Raw genomic sequence first — 19,043 nt, 5'->3', positions numbered from 1 at the left:
GATCTTAATGTATCACTGGTTTGTTCATTTTACACAAAGAGTTTCATGTTCAATAGAATACCAATGTTTAATTTATCGCAGGTGCTCATTTAGTATAATGAAATCACTAAGTGCTACCAAGGCCTCCGATGTGGCCTTTTTTTTTTTCCACTCCACTGTTATCTGTTCTTTCAGTTCCATCTATGTGGATCTGGAGTACAACTTCCATGATGCATACCTTTTTAAATGAAAGTTAGGATTGGATATTTGGACTTCTGTGACTCAGATTAGATTGCCTCTTTTTGGACAGGGCCAAGAAAAATGTGCATACGTATGGCCCTTGTCTGTAATGACATAATGGCATAGGAAAGTTAAAAACGACTTGATGTGTGCCCAGGGTATGTGTTAGGCTGAGTCAGGCATTTCCATCTATCACCTTTATATGGCCCAGTCAGTAGAGAGAATTTCTAAAATCCTAAATCCAGTTCATGTTTTTCCTTAAACTTTGTTGTTGTTTTATAAATAAAATGAACACATAGCTGCAAACTAAGTAATAGTGTAAAGTAACTATTGTAGAATTCCACATCCTTTTTCCCGCCGCTGCCTCCCTGCGGCCCCGCCCCCCTGTGATTCCATTCGCCGCCCCGCTCCCGCCACTCAGCTGCTCCTCCCTCCCGGCTCCTTACTTATGACGCCCCCAGAGCGACCGCGCAGCGGGAGCGCCGATTGAGCGCCGAAGGTGCGCCAAAGGTAAGCCCGTCTGTGCCCGTCCGCGCCTGGCCCGCACCCAGCGCCAGGACCCCTGGCCCTCCCCGCCGAGGCAAGACGACCTGACTGACCTACGACGCCGCCACTCTCAACGCACTCAATGCCGGCCGGACCCACGCCTGCTGCCGAGCCACCCCGAGACGCACCCACGGACCCTTCACCTGCTGCACCTGCAAGTTCACCTGCCTCCGAACCTGCCCCGCACCCGCCAAGACAAACACCAGCAGCAACCACCTCAAGTGCATCCTGATCAACACCCGCTCCGTCCACAGACACGCCGTGGAACTCTGGAACCTCCTCGACGCTACATCACCGGACGTCGCCTTCCTCACGGAAACCTGGATGAACGCCTCCTCTGCACCCGACATTGCCATCGCCATCCCGGACGGGTACAAGATCATCAGGAGGGACCGCATCAACCAGACCGGAGGTGGCATCGCCATCATCCACAGGAACACCATCCGCATCACAACAGACGCCAACGACTCCTTCGCCGCAGCCGAACATCTTCACTTCCAGATTCACACCGACCCTAAGAAGAGGCACCCTCGTCTACAGACCCCCGGGACCACGCACACAATTCAGCGAAGACATCACAGACTTCATCAGCCCGCACGCCCTCCCCTCCACTGACTACATCCTCCTCGGGAACCTCAACTTCCACCTGGAGAACAACAAGGACCGCAACACCACCGCCCTGCTGGAAAACCTCGCCAACCTCGGACTCAAGCAACTAGTCAACACCCCCACCCACTACGCCGGCCACACGCTTGATCCCGTCTTCTCTTCCAGCAAGTACATCACCTTCAGCCACGCCACCGGACTCCACTGGACCGACCACAGCTGCGTCCACTTATGCTTCAAAAGATCCACGACCCACCACCACCCGCAACAGGTACCTCACAGGAATTGGAGCAAGATCACCGCAGACCAGCTCACCACCTCCCTCAGCCAGAGCCCACCCGCCAACACAACGGACCCCAACGAAGCAGCCCGCAACTTCACACAGTGGCTGACCGCCTGCGCCGATGATCTCGCGCCACTAAAGAACCCTCCCAGCAGACCCAGAAGCAAGAAGGCATCCTGGTTCACCGACGACCTCAAGGACTCCAAGAAGACCTGCCGCACCCTCGAGAAAGCCTGGCTCCTCGACCAGACCACCGACAACATGACCGCCCTCAAACACGCTACCCGCAAGCACCACCAGCTTATCCGTACCACCAAGAAGAAATCCCTGAAGGAATGACTGGACAACAACGCCCACGACAGCAAAGAGCTCTTCACTATCGTCAAGGAGTTCTCCAACCCCAGCACCGGCACCAACGACATCACTCCGTCACAAGACCTCTGCGACTCCCTCGCCTCGTTCTTCCACCGCAAGATCGCCGACATCCACAACAGCTTCGGCGCCCCACCCACGCACCCAACCGTCGAACCAATGCCCCCCACCGCCACCCTTCGCGCCTGGACCACGGTGACCACCGAAGACACAGCCCGCACGATGAACACCATCCACTCCGGATCACCGACCGACCCCTGCCCACACCACGTCTTCAACAAGGCCGACTCCACCATCGCACCCCAACTCCGGAACATCATCAACGCCTCCTTCAACACCGCCACCTGGAAGCACGCCGAGATCAGCGCCCTCCTGAAGAAACCTACAGCGGACCCCACCGATCTCGAACTTCCGCCCCATCTCGCTCCTCCCTTTTCCTGCTAAAGTCATCGAGAAGATCGTCAACAGACAGCTGACCGCCTTCCTCGAGACGAACGGATCCCTCGACCCCTCGCAGTCCGGCTTCAGAGCCAACCACAGCACCGAGACCGCCCTCATCGTAGCCACCGACGACATCCGGACCCTGCTCGACAAGGGGGAAACAGTGGCCCTCATCCTCCTGGACCTCTCCGCTGCGTTCGACACGGTCTGCCACCGCACCCTAGTCCAGCGCCTCAGCAACATCGGTATCCAAGAGAAGGCACTGGAGTGGATCATCTCGTTCCTCGCCGGAAGAACACAAAGAATCCGCCTCCCCCCGTTTCGCTCCGAGGCCACCGAAGTCATCTGTGGCGTCCCGCAAGGATCTTCACTCAGCCCCACCCTCTTCAACATCTACATGAAACCTCTCGTAGCCATCGCACGCCAGCACAACCTCAACATCATCTCTTACGCCGACGACACCCAGCTGATCCTCTCCCTCACCAGAGACCCCGACACCACCAGAACCTGCCTACACGAAGGGATGAAAGACGTCGCCGAGTGGATGAAGGACAGCCGCCTGAAACTGAACTCGGACAAGACGGAAGTCCTCATCCTGGGATCTTCGCCCTCCGCCTGGGACGACTCCTGGTGGCCCCCAGCCCTGGGCACCGCACCCAAGCTAACCGACCACGCACGCAACCTGGGCTTCATCCTGGACCCCTCCCTCTCGATGACCAGACAAGTCAACGCCGTCTCCTCATCGTGCTTCAACACCCTGCGTATGCTTCGCAAGATCTTCCGCTGAATCCCGACCGAGACCAGGAAGACTGTCACCCAGGCACTCGTCACCAGCCGACTGGACTACGGAAACGCCCTCTACGCCGGAACCACAGCCAAGCTACAGAAAAGACTCCAGCCCATCCAGAACGCCTCCGCCCGACTCATCCTGGATGTCCCCCGACGCAGCCACATCTCCAGCCACCTGAGGAACCTGCACTGGCTCCCCGTCGACAAGAGGATCATGTTCCGGCTCCTCACCCACGCACACAAGTCTCTCCACGACCTGGGCCCCAAGTACCTCAATGACCGCCGGACCTTCTACACGCCCACCCGCCAGCTACGGTCCACCAGCCTCGCCCTCGCAGCCGTACCACGCATCCGAAGAGCCACCGCCGGAGGAAGATCCTTCTCTTACCTGGCTGCCAAGACTTGGAACTCCCTCCCCATCCACCTTCGGCTGACCCAGGACCATCTCGCCTTCAGGAAACAACTCAAGACCTGGCTGTTCGAGCAGTAGCATCCCCCTCCCCCCAAGTGCCTTGAGACCCTCCCGGGTGAGTAGTGCGCTATACAAATGGCATGATTGATTGATTGATTGATTGATATAAGAAGCCTCCAAATAATAACCTTGACCATAAGAATGACTGTAGAAGCAGGAAATAACTGCATGCTAGGAAATAAGGTTTGACGGCGCTATCGGCTGCACAGCACACCTCATCAATGTTCAATTGTGACTCTGCTCAAGTTGGGACATGATCACAAAAAAATTCAATGTCAAACCTCCTGGAAGCAGTGGTTTATAAAATCTCACATCCTTGACAATACAGTTGGAGTTAAAGTGCCAAAACATACACTGAAAGGTAATTCTGACAAATAAATACGGTGCTTTCATGGTATCAATACACCCTGCTACCAATAGGGTGTATAACATTGTGTATCACTAGTTCACAATACCGAATTATAACTCATTGGTACTGAGGCACACACCAGGTCACAGTCCAAGTGGTCACGTTGATCAATCCTTCATTCGACTTCCAGGCACTATGTGGGGCTTCATTTGACCTCCAGGCCCTATGGGGACTTCATTCGACCTCCGGGTTGAACACAGACACTTCAGCTAAGGGCTTATCAATGCCCTCCTGACACACTCACTCTAATTTAATCGACTGACCAGACAGTGCTTTATGGCAATTATCAAAGTGGTTACTACCGCAGCATCACTTTGTACTTCGCAGCTACTACATAATTCTTGCTCTTTTCAGAAGTAGGAACGGTCCCTTTATGGCTCTGGGATATTTCTAGCCTCTTAAAATAAGTGTTCAACGAAGCAGCATTTTTCGGCTTCCTCAAAAAAGAGGTATATCAAGTTTTCCTGCAGACATCAAGTTCTTAATGGATACTATTAAGCCTTGAAAAAGTTGTTGAAAGGCGAAACGCGTGTCTGATTATATTTTTTTTATCAATAAAAAAAATGTACTAAATAAAAAAAAAATCTTCCACTTTGGAATAATCTTTAAGGGACTGATAGGTGACTAGTTGGACTGTGACCTAGGGTGTGCTTCGGTATCAATGTGTTATGATCACCAATGGACACTTAAAAGTAAGCTGTGAGGGGCTAGTTCGACGTTAGTGTTCCTGACATTGCATTGAGACCCATTCCTTTCAGTTCAGTCCAGTGGTGGTGCATGGATATGCCTCATTGGTTAAAAAGTAGGGCTGGCGTTTTGCGCCTTCATTGGTGCTACAGTGCTGTTCTGCATGCAAGTCTTTGCAGCTCTCATGCTGCTGCAGGCTGAAGAGTATTCTGCTGCTTTATGCCATCTCCTGGGTCGTTTCTTAGGAGGGTGTGGCTCTTCTGCTCATTTTCTGCTTAGTGAAGTTAGCCACTTTGCATGAAAGTTTTCCTTATGATCATTGTCTTGTTTCCTCCTGTTTGGAACAATGCACGAGGAAGCATAGTTCACTCTCAGTGAGTCCCAGATTGCATCATTTACATATTCAGTCTTGCTCTGCTTTCAGGTATGACTGTGTTGTCCTTCTTTGATCTCTAAGATGGCCGCTACCCTTGTGCCTGGCCCTCGGTTGCTTGTGTCTAGGATTCTTCAGTGTATAGACTTTCTGTTAGAATGTACTTCTGTTTCTAAGGGTGTAGCATTTCACGTTGTTCTGTGTCTCTACTTGAGTTTCCCAGTGGGTTGCAGATTTTGTGTTTTTTTCATTAACAAATTCAGGTATTGTGTTACCAATGAGAGCCCATTGATTCAAGTGTGCATCTACCTGCTATAGAACCGTGCTATTGTTTAAACTGCTCGATCAAGCGTTTCAGATTGATTTTCTATCGTATATAACTGTGATGAGTAGCCCCCCCTCCCCCTTCTGCATGTCGCAGGGAGTTAGGGGTGACATGGAATGGGACGTGGTTAAGGGGACATGTCACGCGCATGTCAGACAGCCTAACACGAGCTGCGCTGGAAACGAGTTTCAGCTTCTCAACCAAACAGATCGCGCGCGCCCTCTAGTGTTCATTAAAAGAATACTTTACAAAGTGGTGTATTTACTCATAGTTGTTTCAGAATGTATGTGTTTGCATTAAAGTACAGGACACATTCATAAAACTTAGTCAAGCATCCTTAATCTCTTCCACATCCTGGTCCACTTGCACCTTCAGCACGAGAGAAAGAACCGCCATGTTCTGAGTTTAGGACTGGCTGAATGCAATTCTTTATGATGTTAGATGACACCTCTTCGAAATAAATAAAATTCCAAACCCCATTTGTTAATCACCGTATGATAAGGAGGTTAGAATTGTTGCTACAAAGTGTAACATTACCATTTCGCTCCTCCAAAGCCATCAACCTATCCACAGTATTACTAGTTGTAATGTTTGCTTGTGACGTGTAATATTCTTCTACAGCTTAAAAAGTCAAACATACACCTAAAAAGTGTTCGCACATACTGTGTCCAGGCTTTTTTTTTTTTTTTTTTACATTAGCATCATTATTTAGCTGGTCGTAAATTACCTGTAAGCTTCCAGTCCTGGCATCCTGCCATCAAATCAAAACTATGCATTGACTAACTCAATAATTAATTCCCAACGCCCTGCAAGTTTTTCTTTTTAAATATTCATGACGTCAAACGGAAATCTGCCAAACTGCTGACATTAAAACGTATTAGTGCCGAAGGGAGGGGTCAGAAAAAGGCTGGAGTTTTGCCACAAATGACAGGTTGCATCCTGTGCACCAGTGACTGGCCCATTTTGGAAGTGCAAAACTTTCTTTTCAGTCAGTACATATGTTGTTAACGCTCTGTTTGATCAGTGCAAACAAATATCTATTTGGACAGTGCAAATGTCACCAGAGGAAAACTGCTTAACTCACGGGTTATACGCATGTCACCAAGACTGAGATAGTAAGGAATTTGTAATCAAGAATTTCAATACCTATTATTAAGGACTTGGGAATTTGTATTGAAATAACACCGGGGTAAATCACCAGCTCTATCCGGGTTCTTACTTGTCGCCTATAGGTTATGCTATTCACTCTGACCTCTGTATTGTTGGTGCTTTTCACTTATGTCCACCTCTAAGGAGCACTCTTAAGCATGGGCACGCTGGGCAGTTGTCCGGGGGCCCCACGAGCATAGGGAACCCATGCAGACCAGAATTAACACAATTTTTCTGTTAAATATTGTTATTCCTGTGAGTGGTTGTGTAGGCAGGCCCCAGTGCACTGCTTTGCTGGGGGCCTATAATGCTGTTAAGACGCCCCTGCCAAGGTGAAACAGCCATCGCAAGACCTCACTGCAATTCTAGCTCATGCTGCTGCATGTGTAGAGAGGCCGTAAATACCCAGATGTATGCTGGCTTAGGATGCAGATTGACATTTCCACACTGGAAGCACAATAACTCACACGTGTCCAGTGTGGAAATGACCCCACTAAATGTCTGCGAATATGAACAAACTTTCGAGCCATAGGCGATCAATAGATTTCACACTTCCTCTTTCCCACATGTAACGCTAAACCTATGGTATTAGAAAATCTGCCACACTGGGTACAAATTGTGGGCTTCGTGCGCCAAGTAATTTTGAAGTCCTCATCACTGGAATTCACAAAATCACAGGGTTTGCAACCTCAACATTTATTTTTGGTGGCATTGAATCCATTTTGTGAGTCAAAAGCATTTCTGATGTACAAAATGGGTTTACCATCGTAGGCATGGAGGCGATACCTCCTAATTGCGATGTCTATAGTATGTATCAATGGCTTGCGACCACCATTGCGGTTGTAACCCATTGAATAGTTTCCTACTCCCCAAAGGAGGTGATAACTAATTCGGAAGGGGGAAGCTGTTCTCTTTGGATAACTTCCCTTTGGGGTATTGTGTGGGGTGACCAGGGGAGATCAGGCAGCAGTCCAAGGGACCATTGCCTTCTCCCCTGATAACTTCCCGAATGGGATGTGTTTTTTGAAGAAGTACCAGTTTATTTTAGTGAACAGAGGCTGCTTTGACAAAATATCCTGTTTGGGTATGCAAACACTGAACAAACATTGCCGTTCCTTGCAGGCCAACATCCCTGTGTTTGCTGCCAGCCCCAAGGGGCCACAAACAGCGACCTGCCTAATTAATATTTATTGGGCAGGTAATTTCAAAACATTCTCTACCTCAATATTTTGCAATGCGACCTAGTGGTGCATTTGCCACATTGCAAAACTATCAAGCATTTCCAATGTAATAGGTCTGGCAATTTGTGAGAGTTTGAGCTATTGGCATTTGAAATGACTGGCTTTTATTTAAGCGTTTTGAAAACCTGCAAACACCCAGTTTGTACTTATAGTCCTTGCTTACGAGAAGCAACGTCTATTAAGTACAAAGTGCATGTTTACGCACTCCTTACAGGTTTTCATAACACATAAATAAAAGCCATTGTCATTTACAACGCCATTAGCTCAAACTCTCGCAAATGCGAGACCTATTGCAAATGCTTGTCAATTTTTGGTGCGGTTGAGCCCAAGTCTTTGCTATCTTGACAGTGCATACTGCACACGTGTTTCCATGTTTTTTTTTTTTAACATAGATGAAGGTCAACTTGTTATGTGGGGAGCAGCATGGAATGCACAGGTAGTATAATGCTGAGCAAATTCCCTCATCCCGCTACTTGGGTCCCGAACGTTCCCGTATTGCCTCCCTCACCTTTACGGTGTAATTAATGACCTGCTTCACCCTAACAAGTATCCTCAACGACAACTTGACAATCCAGAAAACAGGGAAGAGGACCCACAGGCAATGTGTAATGTTAGGAAATTCAGCTAACCACTGCGCTGGAGATGAGCGGGAGTCCCACCATACATTAACATTCTGATCTCAAGCCAGTCTGCGAGCTCAGAGGTGTCGTAGTGAATGCCCTCACATGTGACCAGTTGCAGGCACAGAGCAAGAAGGCGGACACAACTAGCTACTACTATTGGATACGGAAGGCCGCCATGTTTGAAGGGACTTTAATTGCGCTAAAAAAAAGCATGCACTGTAATTTAAACACTGAAATCCTACTGCAATTGTAACTTTCTCCAGGTTGTCAGAAAAAATCTGACTCAATACTTGCATTTAAAATACAGCTGCAGCCGCTAGGAGAGACAGTGAGTATTTGGAGCTGTGCAGAATAAAAACAAGCGCTGACCTAGGAGGGATGGTGGGTGCGGACAAGCGATGACCTAGGAGGGGATGGTGGTGGCAGTAAGCGGCAACCTGGGAGGAGTAGTGGGGAAGAAGTTTTGTGGGAGGGGATGCAGAGACCTGAGAAACCTTCAGAAAACAAGCCCAAAAAAAGAGAAATAATCCGCCAAAACAAACGTAAATAGACTGAAGGGCACGACTTCATGTTATGGGGCCAGTCGCCATGGGAGGGAACCAAAGACATGAGGGAGGGACAAATACAGGCAAACCACAGCTGAAAAGCAAGGATTTTGGAGTGGCAGGAAAAAGAACAGATAACAAATGATGGGCGTTTGTAAAACACACAGAGTAGATACAGCATGTCTCTAAGAGACAGCGCATGCGCTGCCTAGCCAAGACCTAAAAACTTGTCTCAAAAAGTCAGTGCACAATCTGAAACCACTTTTTACAGTCTTTGATACATCGGGTCTATATGTTCCTCATATTCCATGTACATCTGAGCTGCGAAACATAAATTAAATGTACTATTTTGGCACAAAATTTCTTTCTTCTTAGGTGCAGAAACAATGTGAATTGGCCTTTCATCTCTCTGTGCCTCTGGGGAAATGGTGTCACGTGGCTCTTTGTAGAAGTGCCCGTTTTCAACTCTTATTCACGGCATGAATGCACTATTAGATGTGTTTTAGAGTCGCCACCAAATGATGTGTTGCGTGCATTGCTGAAAATATCAGGTACAACTTTCTGAAAAACAGGTTTACATAAGTGAAAGGAGCATAGACAAGACAAATAGCCTTTGGCAAACGACAACCCAGAAGCCTGGACTGCACCAAGAGATCCACAGAGCAGATAATGGTGGTCAGTAATTCAGCTTGCAGGGCCTTCTGTATGAAGCTATGGTCAAATAACTGCTGGTTCTTTAGCAAAGAATGAGTCACACAATGCACAAGCACAGGAAGACCCCCGTGTGATGCCATGGAACAGTCTCCAGCACGTTTAGGGGACCCCAAGAGTTTCCCTTGGATTGTGCCACGAAGCAGGAGTAGCCGATTGAGGAACCCCTTCTACGACATGAAGTGAAAGTTCAACTGGAAGTTTGCCAAAGGCGCGTGAAACCTGAGCAGAAACTGCCTGGGGCCCTGAGGGCGAGTGTATCTCTGCTGCTTGTGAAGTGCTGAGCTAACATCCATTGCTACAATAAATTACATATTATCCCCGATTAAGTAAAAGTGCAGCTCAGTATCTGCCGGGTCAATGTTCATTTACAGAATTATTCCCTCACGCCAGGTTTTCTGCGCTGGGGCGGCTCCTCCGCTATGGCGGAGGAGCTTCGCCCCACTGCTTTTAAGCAGTGTGTGGCGTACATAATAGAAACATAAAATGATAATAACTTTGCGTTATCATTTTATGCTTCCTGCTGCTTTGTGGGTGGGCAGGACGGCGGGGCTACTCTGCTCTCCAAGCAGGGCAGGGGAGGAGTGGTTTGCCCACTCCTGAGTGCGCAATGACAGTTTGGTCGGCCCTCTCGGGCTGCCCAAACCACTCCTGCGCATTTTCCCCTTCTCCATGCAGGCTGCATTGCAGCATTGTGATTGGCTTAGCGGAGGGAACCTGGCTGCCTACTTCCGGTTCCTGGAGTTGGAGGCAGGAGAGCAGGAGCAGAGACGCGGCACCCAGCGGAAAGTACTTTTTTTTTTTTTTATTCCCCTCATGCGAGCCCCCTCCAAACCCCCGTGCCTGCCTCACCACCTACGAGTCATGCCGGCCGCCACTGTTTTCTGGTGTTCGCAGACACTGTAGTGCAGGGCCCACTGACAGGAACACATGCATGCCGCTGTGCGCTGTAACATACATGCACAATACCACTCAGATAGACTATTCTCGTCGGCAATGGCCTCTAACGACCATCACCCCATTTATTTACCTCCTCAAACCACACCCGGCCTTCGGAGTGAAAAGTGGATACATTATACATAGTAGAGGCCGGGTGGCACTCTGCAGACACCACTGAACATGAACATAAGCAAGATTGTTGATATATTTCTGTAGCCAATCTAACCTTCCTGCCTATCTCTTCAGTATATATTGACATCCAAAACTCCTTCTCCACATAATCCTATTTCACTTTTCTGGTGCCTCCATGAGACTAGAAGTTCCCTCCAGACACAGATTTAAGCACCAGGCACTGCAGTCCCTCTCCCCTCTTTCCCATCATCCAAGGTACAAGTCCTAAAAAAGAGAAGTGGGGGGACTAACTAAGTTAGGCAGTATGCAAGTGATATCATGGCGCATGCCATCGCAGTGCATGACATCACAATGCATGGCATCGCACGTGGCACCACTGGAAGTGACATTATAAGAAGTGAGACCAGATATTAAGACTTCTCACATGTTTATCGTATATATCATGAGTACATTTAAGCGCACTATAAGATTTAATAAATGAGATTTTGCATCGGGGTTGTGCCACAAAAAATGGGCCTCAACTAATACATTTATGCTTTTTTAAAACCCTACCACAAAGAAATTGGCAACAAGGAGAAGCATGGTAGTAGATCTATTCTGCTTAATTGGTTGCAAAGTCTGCATTTTTAAATATTTTATGGGGTTAAGGCACGTGCTGCAGAGATCTTTGTGTGCCCGGTACATCTCATGGAGTAGTATTAATTGTAAGATAACTCTGGAGATTAACGCTTTTGCTGAAGAGATCTGTGTTTTGTGTAGTTCCAGATTTGAATCAAAGTAGTATAGAAGGTGAATGTGTCTCCAGCATAACACATCATGTAACATGAAGATGACAGATTTTTATTTTATAGAGCGAGCTAAGTGGTTGACTTCTTTCAACACAGAGATCCTTTTGTTACTTGCAGCTCAAAAATTGCAATTCTTCTAATGTAGCACAGTGAGATATGGGCATGTGACTCCTGCAACTTGTAAAACTCACTATCTTATGTAACACATCTTGTACATTGATTTACACACTTACTTGATATATTGTCGTGTATGTTATGTAATGCGCTCTCACAACCTGCATTGGGATGAGTAGCACAGTAAAAGAAATAAAATAGTGCTGTTTAAATTGTTATTTGTGTAAATACGGGTGCAGACCAACACATCTGAAGTTCTTACAGTCCATTCAGTTACATATAGGGACTGAACAAAGTCAAAAGAATGCCTCTCTTTAGTACCTCTGAAGTGATAACAAGCTGTGTGCTTTTATTTCCCCTCCGTTGCATTTGCATTTAAGTGTGAGGTTTCTGACCACGTCCAGTTAGACTATTTGATCAAAAAGAGGCCTGATGGCCCCTCAACTTCGGACGATATCTTTGGCCCAGCTGGAGGTGAAACTAAAAAAACCTTTCTCGCTGTCTCCTCGTTGCTGTTGGGAATGGAAAGCAGCATATTTGCAGGTGCTGCTGAAAATGTCCTGCTGTCTGAAATTTACACCCGGGCAAGTTCAGCATATTTCTGTGGGGCCCAACTTCTTAGCAGAAATAGTGGGTGGATGCCGTGTACCCGTGTGCACCCTGACTTGTGCCCACCATCACCTCATCATATACTCACTCCCCCTACCAAAGGTTTTGAAGCAAGTCACTCCCTTTCACATATCAGTCCTATCCAAACTCTTCCCCACCACGCTTCCCTTCCTTGTTTCTTCTTGCTGTCTTCTGGGTCATTTATTCTTAATTCAAACCCGACTGCTCTCCATACTCCTTGCATAAGTCGTTGATGACACAAAGGCTGTGCTAGCGACATTTTCCGCCATGTTTACTACATACCCGCTTAAAGAGGCACAGTAAGTGCAGGTGGAGCTGGAATTCTTCTAGGTGTTGACTGACACTTCTTTACCCGCATACCCTTACTCTGACAGATGAGTTATAGCATTATGCTCAACAGTGCTTAAGTGCCAGGGCCCTCGCTAGGAGGCCTCCTCAGCTCGCACCACCCATAGCCCTGGCCAGCAATGACAATGACGATACAAAAACAAAAACTATCACAGTCCTACAAGTGTGACAATTAAGACTATTCCAGGCGCCCAAAGATTGGCTTGTATGGCGGGTATTTCTAATTTTTAATGTATATTGAAATATATATCAACTGTTGTGCTCATCTCCAAATAAAATAAACAGCACCACCAAGTGGCAGACTGTCATAGGTGCAAGTGTTGACAATAAAGTGACGAGCACTGGAAGCCACCAGCTCAAATAAAGCACGGAATTCCTCAGTATTGCACTTATTATACTCATCTTTCTCTTAGGTCTTTTCACACAAAGCAAAACAAACCCAGTCAGTGTTGGCACAGGACGGGAGCTTGCAGACAGTGCAGCTCACCAGCATTTGCAGATGGACCTTGCGCTGCCCTCCACCGGTTTCTGAGCAGAGACCTTCATGGCGGTCCTCTTTTCAAGAGTCCGCGGGCATCCTGTGGCTTCCACACAGGAAGCTTCAGCAGCAGGACAGCCAATAAGACTTCAGCTCAGCACTAGGCTTAGTCCCAGCATTGAGATTTTGGGCAGCGCACAGTTCCACATTCACATAGCAGTGGAGCATGGTCAATGCAGACCTTTGTCTATGTAGATCTTCTACCTGCTGGAGCGCTGTTGCAGTGCTCGTTTTTTGCTAGTCAGTACCAGTGCGCTGCCAGTGGATGTATGACGGTACGACGCGTACTTTGACAACGCGTATCGTTACCACGCTAGTTTTACAACGAAAGTCGTTACAACGACTTGCGTTGAGGGGAGCTGGATAGTAAATAGTTTTATTTACTATTCCAACTCCAGTCCCCGTGGACTCTAGGGAAGGAGTTGGATAGTAAATAAAACTATTTACTATCCTGGAGCGCCCCCCAGCGCAAGTAGTCGTAACGACTTGCGTTGTAAAAGTAGCGTGGTAACAGTACCGCGTTGTTAAAGTTTCGTCGTAATGGATGTTCCCCGCTGCCAGTACATCTTCAAAATTTGAAAATCCGACTTGTCAGTTTGGGTCAGTTTCCCTCTATTGGGCCTTGACCTGCTCCCCAATTGCACTGTCAGGTCTGGAGCCTATGATACATTCTGAAGGTACATTGTCCAGTGTTCAAACCTTGCAGAAAACTGTGGGCAAGATTTATAACAATTTCACTCAATGCAGCTCAGCAACTAACCAGAGCAGAACAGACCACATCTTCTAACATATGGCAATGTTTTCAACTCTCTACACTGGTGCCCTCTAGGCTGCTGTGCCTGAATGCACACACCCTTGTGCTTTTGTCCACGGGTCTGTTTCTTCTGTATGGAATAGTTTTTGTACTGGAAGAGGATCCCTCCACTACAAAAACTATCATTTAACACTTTTCCTGCCGTCTATGTGGGCTGTACAGTGCAGCAGGCACGCAAAGTAGAAAAAAATAAAAGAAATGAAAACATTTCTCCTTGTAAGAGTTAAGCACAAATCACTTCCTAAGAATGTTTTTAGATAGGGATTTGCATGAAAACCATAGGTTGCTGCACGGGAATGCCCATGTACCATCCATGGAATGCCCCCTTGAGGCAAAATAACGCAAAGCTGCTCGTATCGCAACTTTGTGTTTCTTTAGGAAACTATCCACTGCAAATCCAGATTTGCATTGGTTAGTAAATCCCAGTATACAACTTTGCATCAGGTTTGCCTCAGAAACGTAAAGCAAACCTGGTGCAAAGTGTTGGTAAATCTGGGCCTGTGTGTATTCCCTTCAGGTACGCGCTGGGGATGGAGAGGCTCATTGGAAGGTGAAGCGGTAGGACATGGTCTGTCCTTGTTTCTGTATGTTTAGCAGATGTTCACCATTTCACATTCATGACTGATGCAAAAAAAGATGTCTACAATCATCTAATGTTAACCTTAATGACAGGTTCACTGAAGGTAACTGCAATACGTCTTGATATACATTTGTTTGGGTGTATGTGATTATTATATAAAATCAATCTGGATGATATTCATGAACAAATAAAGTCATAAGGGACTGCTTGGCTCAGTCTACACGAGAAGGCTAGCAGCCATGACCTCTGGGTATGTATAGAGCACCCTCAAACATAGTAGAAGGTGCCACCAGCTAGGACATTGCTACAGGGTCAAAGACAATTGTCTCTTGAGATTAAATGCTTAGAGTCCCCAATGTCCTATTGTACACCACCAAATTGTGTTGACTGGTGTCATCACATACTTTACTCATTCCAATTTTATGAAATCATCATTTTCTACAGCATTTAACGTTCTCTCATTAGTTGACCTATTGTATAATTCCAAAATTGGGTGGCATTCATCTTCTCCAAGTTTCATCTACTGTACCATTTTAGCACCATGTTATTTTATGTTGTCTAAGTAACCATTACCATCTTTTTGATAGGGACTCTGTCACTCTGGGTGTGGTCTAGTCCATGCTGCACAAAAACTCAATAAATAAAGAACTGTCTCCCGTAGACCAGATACAGTAGTACTCACTTATACTGGAATAATTTGCTTCAGAAGGATGAAAGTTGATTTTATTCTGTGGGGTTGAAACTTATACACTAAGTTGCAAGAACATCTCCTCAACTGTTGCAGGAAACGTTTAATCTATTTTACTAGCCGCTATAGCTTTAAAAAAAAACTTGTGCTACTAGGTCACGCAGCCCTTGATATGAGAGTTGTGTTGTGTTCAGTCTGTGTTGGATGGCTATGTCAACTAATGCTTTCATTTTATTTCGTTAGATCTTAGAAGCAAGACAAAAAAGAAAAGATGGATTGGGGGACGCTGCACGAGGTGATTGGAGGAGTGAACCGCCACTCCACGAGTATCGGCAAAATCTGGCTGTCTGTCCTGTTCATTTTCCGCATCATGATCCTGGTGGTGGCCGCAGAAGCAGTCTGGGGAGACGAACAATCGGATTTTACTTGCAACACCCTGCAGCCGGGGTGCAAGAATGTCTGCTACGACCACTATTTCCCAATCTCTCACATCAGGCTGTGGAGCCTGCAGCTCATTATAGTGGCCACTCCTGCCCTCCTAGTGGCCATGCATGTTGCCTACAAGAGGCATGAAGAGAAGAGGCAACTGAGGAAGAAAAAGAATGGCGCCCTTGACCCCGGTGAAATCGAAGAATTGAAACTGAGAAAGATCCGTATCGTGGGCAGTTTGTGGTGGACCTACACCACCAGCATCTTCTTCAGGCTTCTCTTCGAGTCCGCTTTCATGTACTTGTTCTACTTCATGTACACTGGGTTCCAAATGCCACGTCTGGTGAAGTGCGACGCGTGGCCGTGCCCCAATGTGGTGGACTGCTTCATCTCCAGGCCCACGGAGAAGACGGTCTTCACCGTTTTCATGGTGGTTGTATCTGGCATTTGCATGGTGCTCAACGTGGCCGAATTGTGCCTCTTGATCGTCCAGGCTATCTGCAGGCGATCGAGGAAGGTGGCCAAGTACCACAAGAGCAAGACAGTGACACCAAAAGAAAAGGAGCAGAACGAGATGAACGAGCTGTATTCAGGCAGCTGTCAGAACACAGTCTCCAGTGTGTCCAAACTGAACTAAAGTTAAGTGCTCTACTAGATGAAACTTTGACAATGGCATCCCATTGCCCTCCACACCTAGAAGGATGACAACTCATCTCACGGAGTTCTAAGATTATTCAAATTTTTAAAACATATCAGCCCAATTATTTAATCCAATGATTAGTTTGGCAAAATACAACATGATTAAGATGACTGATTCGCAATCTATTCAACTACAGACATTGAAAAACGCAAGCGAAATAACAGCATTTTCTCAGTTATCTTCCATCCTCAATGATCAGAACAAATCAGGGGACGTGCCTGCAGTGATTGTTTTCATTTTATTTTTGCTTATTAATTCAGAGGGCAAAAAAAGGAACAATTTCTAATTTGGGACTGTTACACGAGTATTGATCGGAATTACAATAATAGTGTATTGCCTGCCCGCAAGTATTTTTTTTATGTAAAGTCTTATTATTTAAAATGCTATGCAGTTTAATGTAATAGTCTTTGATATAGAGCACAATGCAATTTTATAGAAGAAAAAAAAGAGAATATCAGTATTATAACCAATAGCAAGTCTATTTGGTAAGTTATAGGATGTTGCTTTGAACATACTGCCAGATTTGCTACTTTTATACAATTTTGCAAAGAGAAGTGTTTTGTTTCTATACACACTTTGTTTAGATGCTTATTTTTTATGAAAAATAAAAAACATAGTTAAAACTTGAGAATGTTGACATGCAATCTTCTGCCATTTCCCCCTTCTTTGCTCAGCCCTCATAACCTTGCATTGTGGAGGTCTCCCCACCTCCAAATGTCCATCTGCAAATCCGTGGATTTATACAGGTAGTACTGTGGGAACAAGGTAGAAGCGTAAGAAAGGTGGTAGGTCACATCTTGCGCCAAACCAGCTTGTTCTTATGTGACATTGTTGAGGTCATTGATACACTGATCAAAGCAGAGCTTCAACAGCTTAAATATGGAGGTGCTATGGGGACTTTATTGTTGACGTACAAATGATACCTTTCCGCAAGTAGGTCTGCATACTGAACTTTTTGGAAAAGTGTTGAAATACAACAGTATGAGATTGACCCGTACAGTAAATTAGTTGTAGTGGACACTGGTTTATGGATATGTACTCTTATTTTCAGACCTGTCCCACCTACTTATCGAAATCGAAGTGGTCATATGGTGTTATATTTCTTTTTTACTTGACGTTGCAGATTTTACAAGTCTCCACACACTTAATACAATTCACTTGTGGGTTCTGGTGGACACGAAGGACAATTTGCTGAAGAACCCCAAGAAACAAATAGGTTTACCTGCCTATGCAAACATAACTCCATGACAGCTACAACTATTAATGCAAAGTTCATGAGGATCACAAGTCTACTTCAAGAGACTGAAAGAGAATTGAAAACTGCAGAATCCACTCTTCGGATATCCTTTGATCATCTTTACAAAAGAGATTTGTTCTAATGGCTGCTAGTATGGGAATCTTCACTGCCACGTGCAATGTTGCTGGGTGCTTGGTGGAAGCTGTGAATTCTAATTAAGACAATTGTTTTCAAGTGTCCTATGCAGGAGCTCAAATAAACATCATTTTTTAAGGCTTGCCTTCTCTGTGTCAACTCTTTTGTGTCTTTAAGGCTGATTCATTATTGATTAAAGATTTATAAACATGGATTCTTTGTTGTCTGGCTTGGAAGAAGAATACACAATAGCAATGCAAGCACGGTGTTTTACACGATGCAGGGCCTCATTGACTGTTAAACCGCCAAAGTGCAGAGCAGGGACACTATCACATCAAAGAACTGTGTGAGTCCAATATGTTTTTGGAGAGTAACAGCAGTTATTGAACTTATTTTTGGAATACAATCAAATAATTGGAGTGAAGTCGTGTCAATTATTGTGCCAGAAAACTTGCAGTGTTGAAATTAAAATTTGAGGGGGAAAAAAGTGACGAGTGGAAAACTTGAATACATCTCAGTCACTGATAACTACTCTGGGCAAACTCCAATTTGTACAAAAGTGCATTATTTCAAAAACATCTTAATATGATGAATGGTTCTTCTGGACCCGCAGATGTTATGCACTCCCCACTCTTTTGAAGTATTGATCAGAGGGAAGGGCATAAACAGCAATGTGTTAGCTAGACCGTCACCTGCACAAAATTATTAGCAGGGCCGTCATAGTTTTTGTCTGGTATGACAATGAGCCCATGGATCAAAATGTGGTGATAAACAATGAGTGACACCCACAATCCAGCAAATAGGAAGTTGTTGACACGTGACATATGTGTATTACTTTGACAGTGTAGGTATAGTTAGATAAGACTTTCCTTAATAACTTCGCTGTCATATGACAAATGTAGATGAAACATTCCCAAAAAAGGTCACTCCCTCTTGTTCCTTTGTGGAAAGTTTTGCGCTGATAGGTTAATCAGGGAATACGACAAAGGGGCAGCCCCAATAGTTCCACCATTTTTCATTCTCATAGGAAAACTTTACTCTCCAATACAGAAAAATAGCTGAATGGAATGACACCAAGTCTAGTGCAAAGTTAGAACTTTACACAGAAAGTGTGCTTTTTGTCCTTTGGTGCAAATCTGTTCAACTATGTTTGGGAAATTAGCATTTAAAAAGTGGCTGG

The 19,043-nt window shown here is 45.9% G+C and overlaps 1 protein-coding gene across 1 annotated transcript in view; it reads left to right on the top strand.

The window, feature by feature from the left end:
• The window catches only part of LOC144772631 (gap junction beta-2 protein-like), a 34,326-nt gene extending 16,321 nt beyond the window's left edge, over positions 1–18,005 (top strand). The window contains exon 2 of the mRNA XM_078657073.1: positions 15,606–18,005. Within this exon, the coding sequence (XP_078513199.1) occupies positions 15,634–16,428 (795 nt within the window). The 5' untranslated portion in view covers positions 15,606–15,633 and the 3' untranslated portion in view covers positions 16,429–18,005. The remainder of the gene's footprint in view (positions 1–15,605) is intronic.
• The last annotated feature ends 1,038 nt before the right edge of the window (positions 18,006–19,043 follow it).

Source organism: Lissotriton helveticus, chromosome 8, assembly GCF_964261635.1.
Source record: "Lissotriton helveticus chromosome 8, aLisHel1.1, whole genome shotgun sequence".
In the NCBI taxonomy this organism is placed as follows: domain Eukaryota; kingdom Metazoa; phylum Chordata; class Amphibia; order Caudata; family Salamandridae; genus Lissotriton; species Lissotriton helveticus.
Note: the sequence above shows the minus strand (reverse complement) of the source record. Positions and strands in the feature narration are given on the sequence as shown.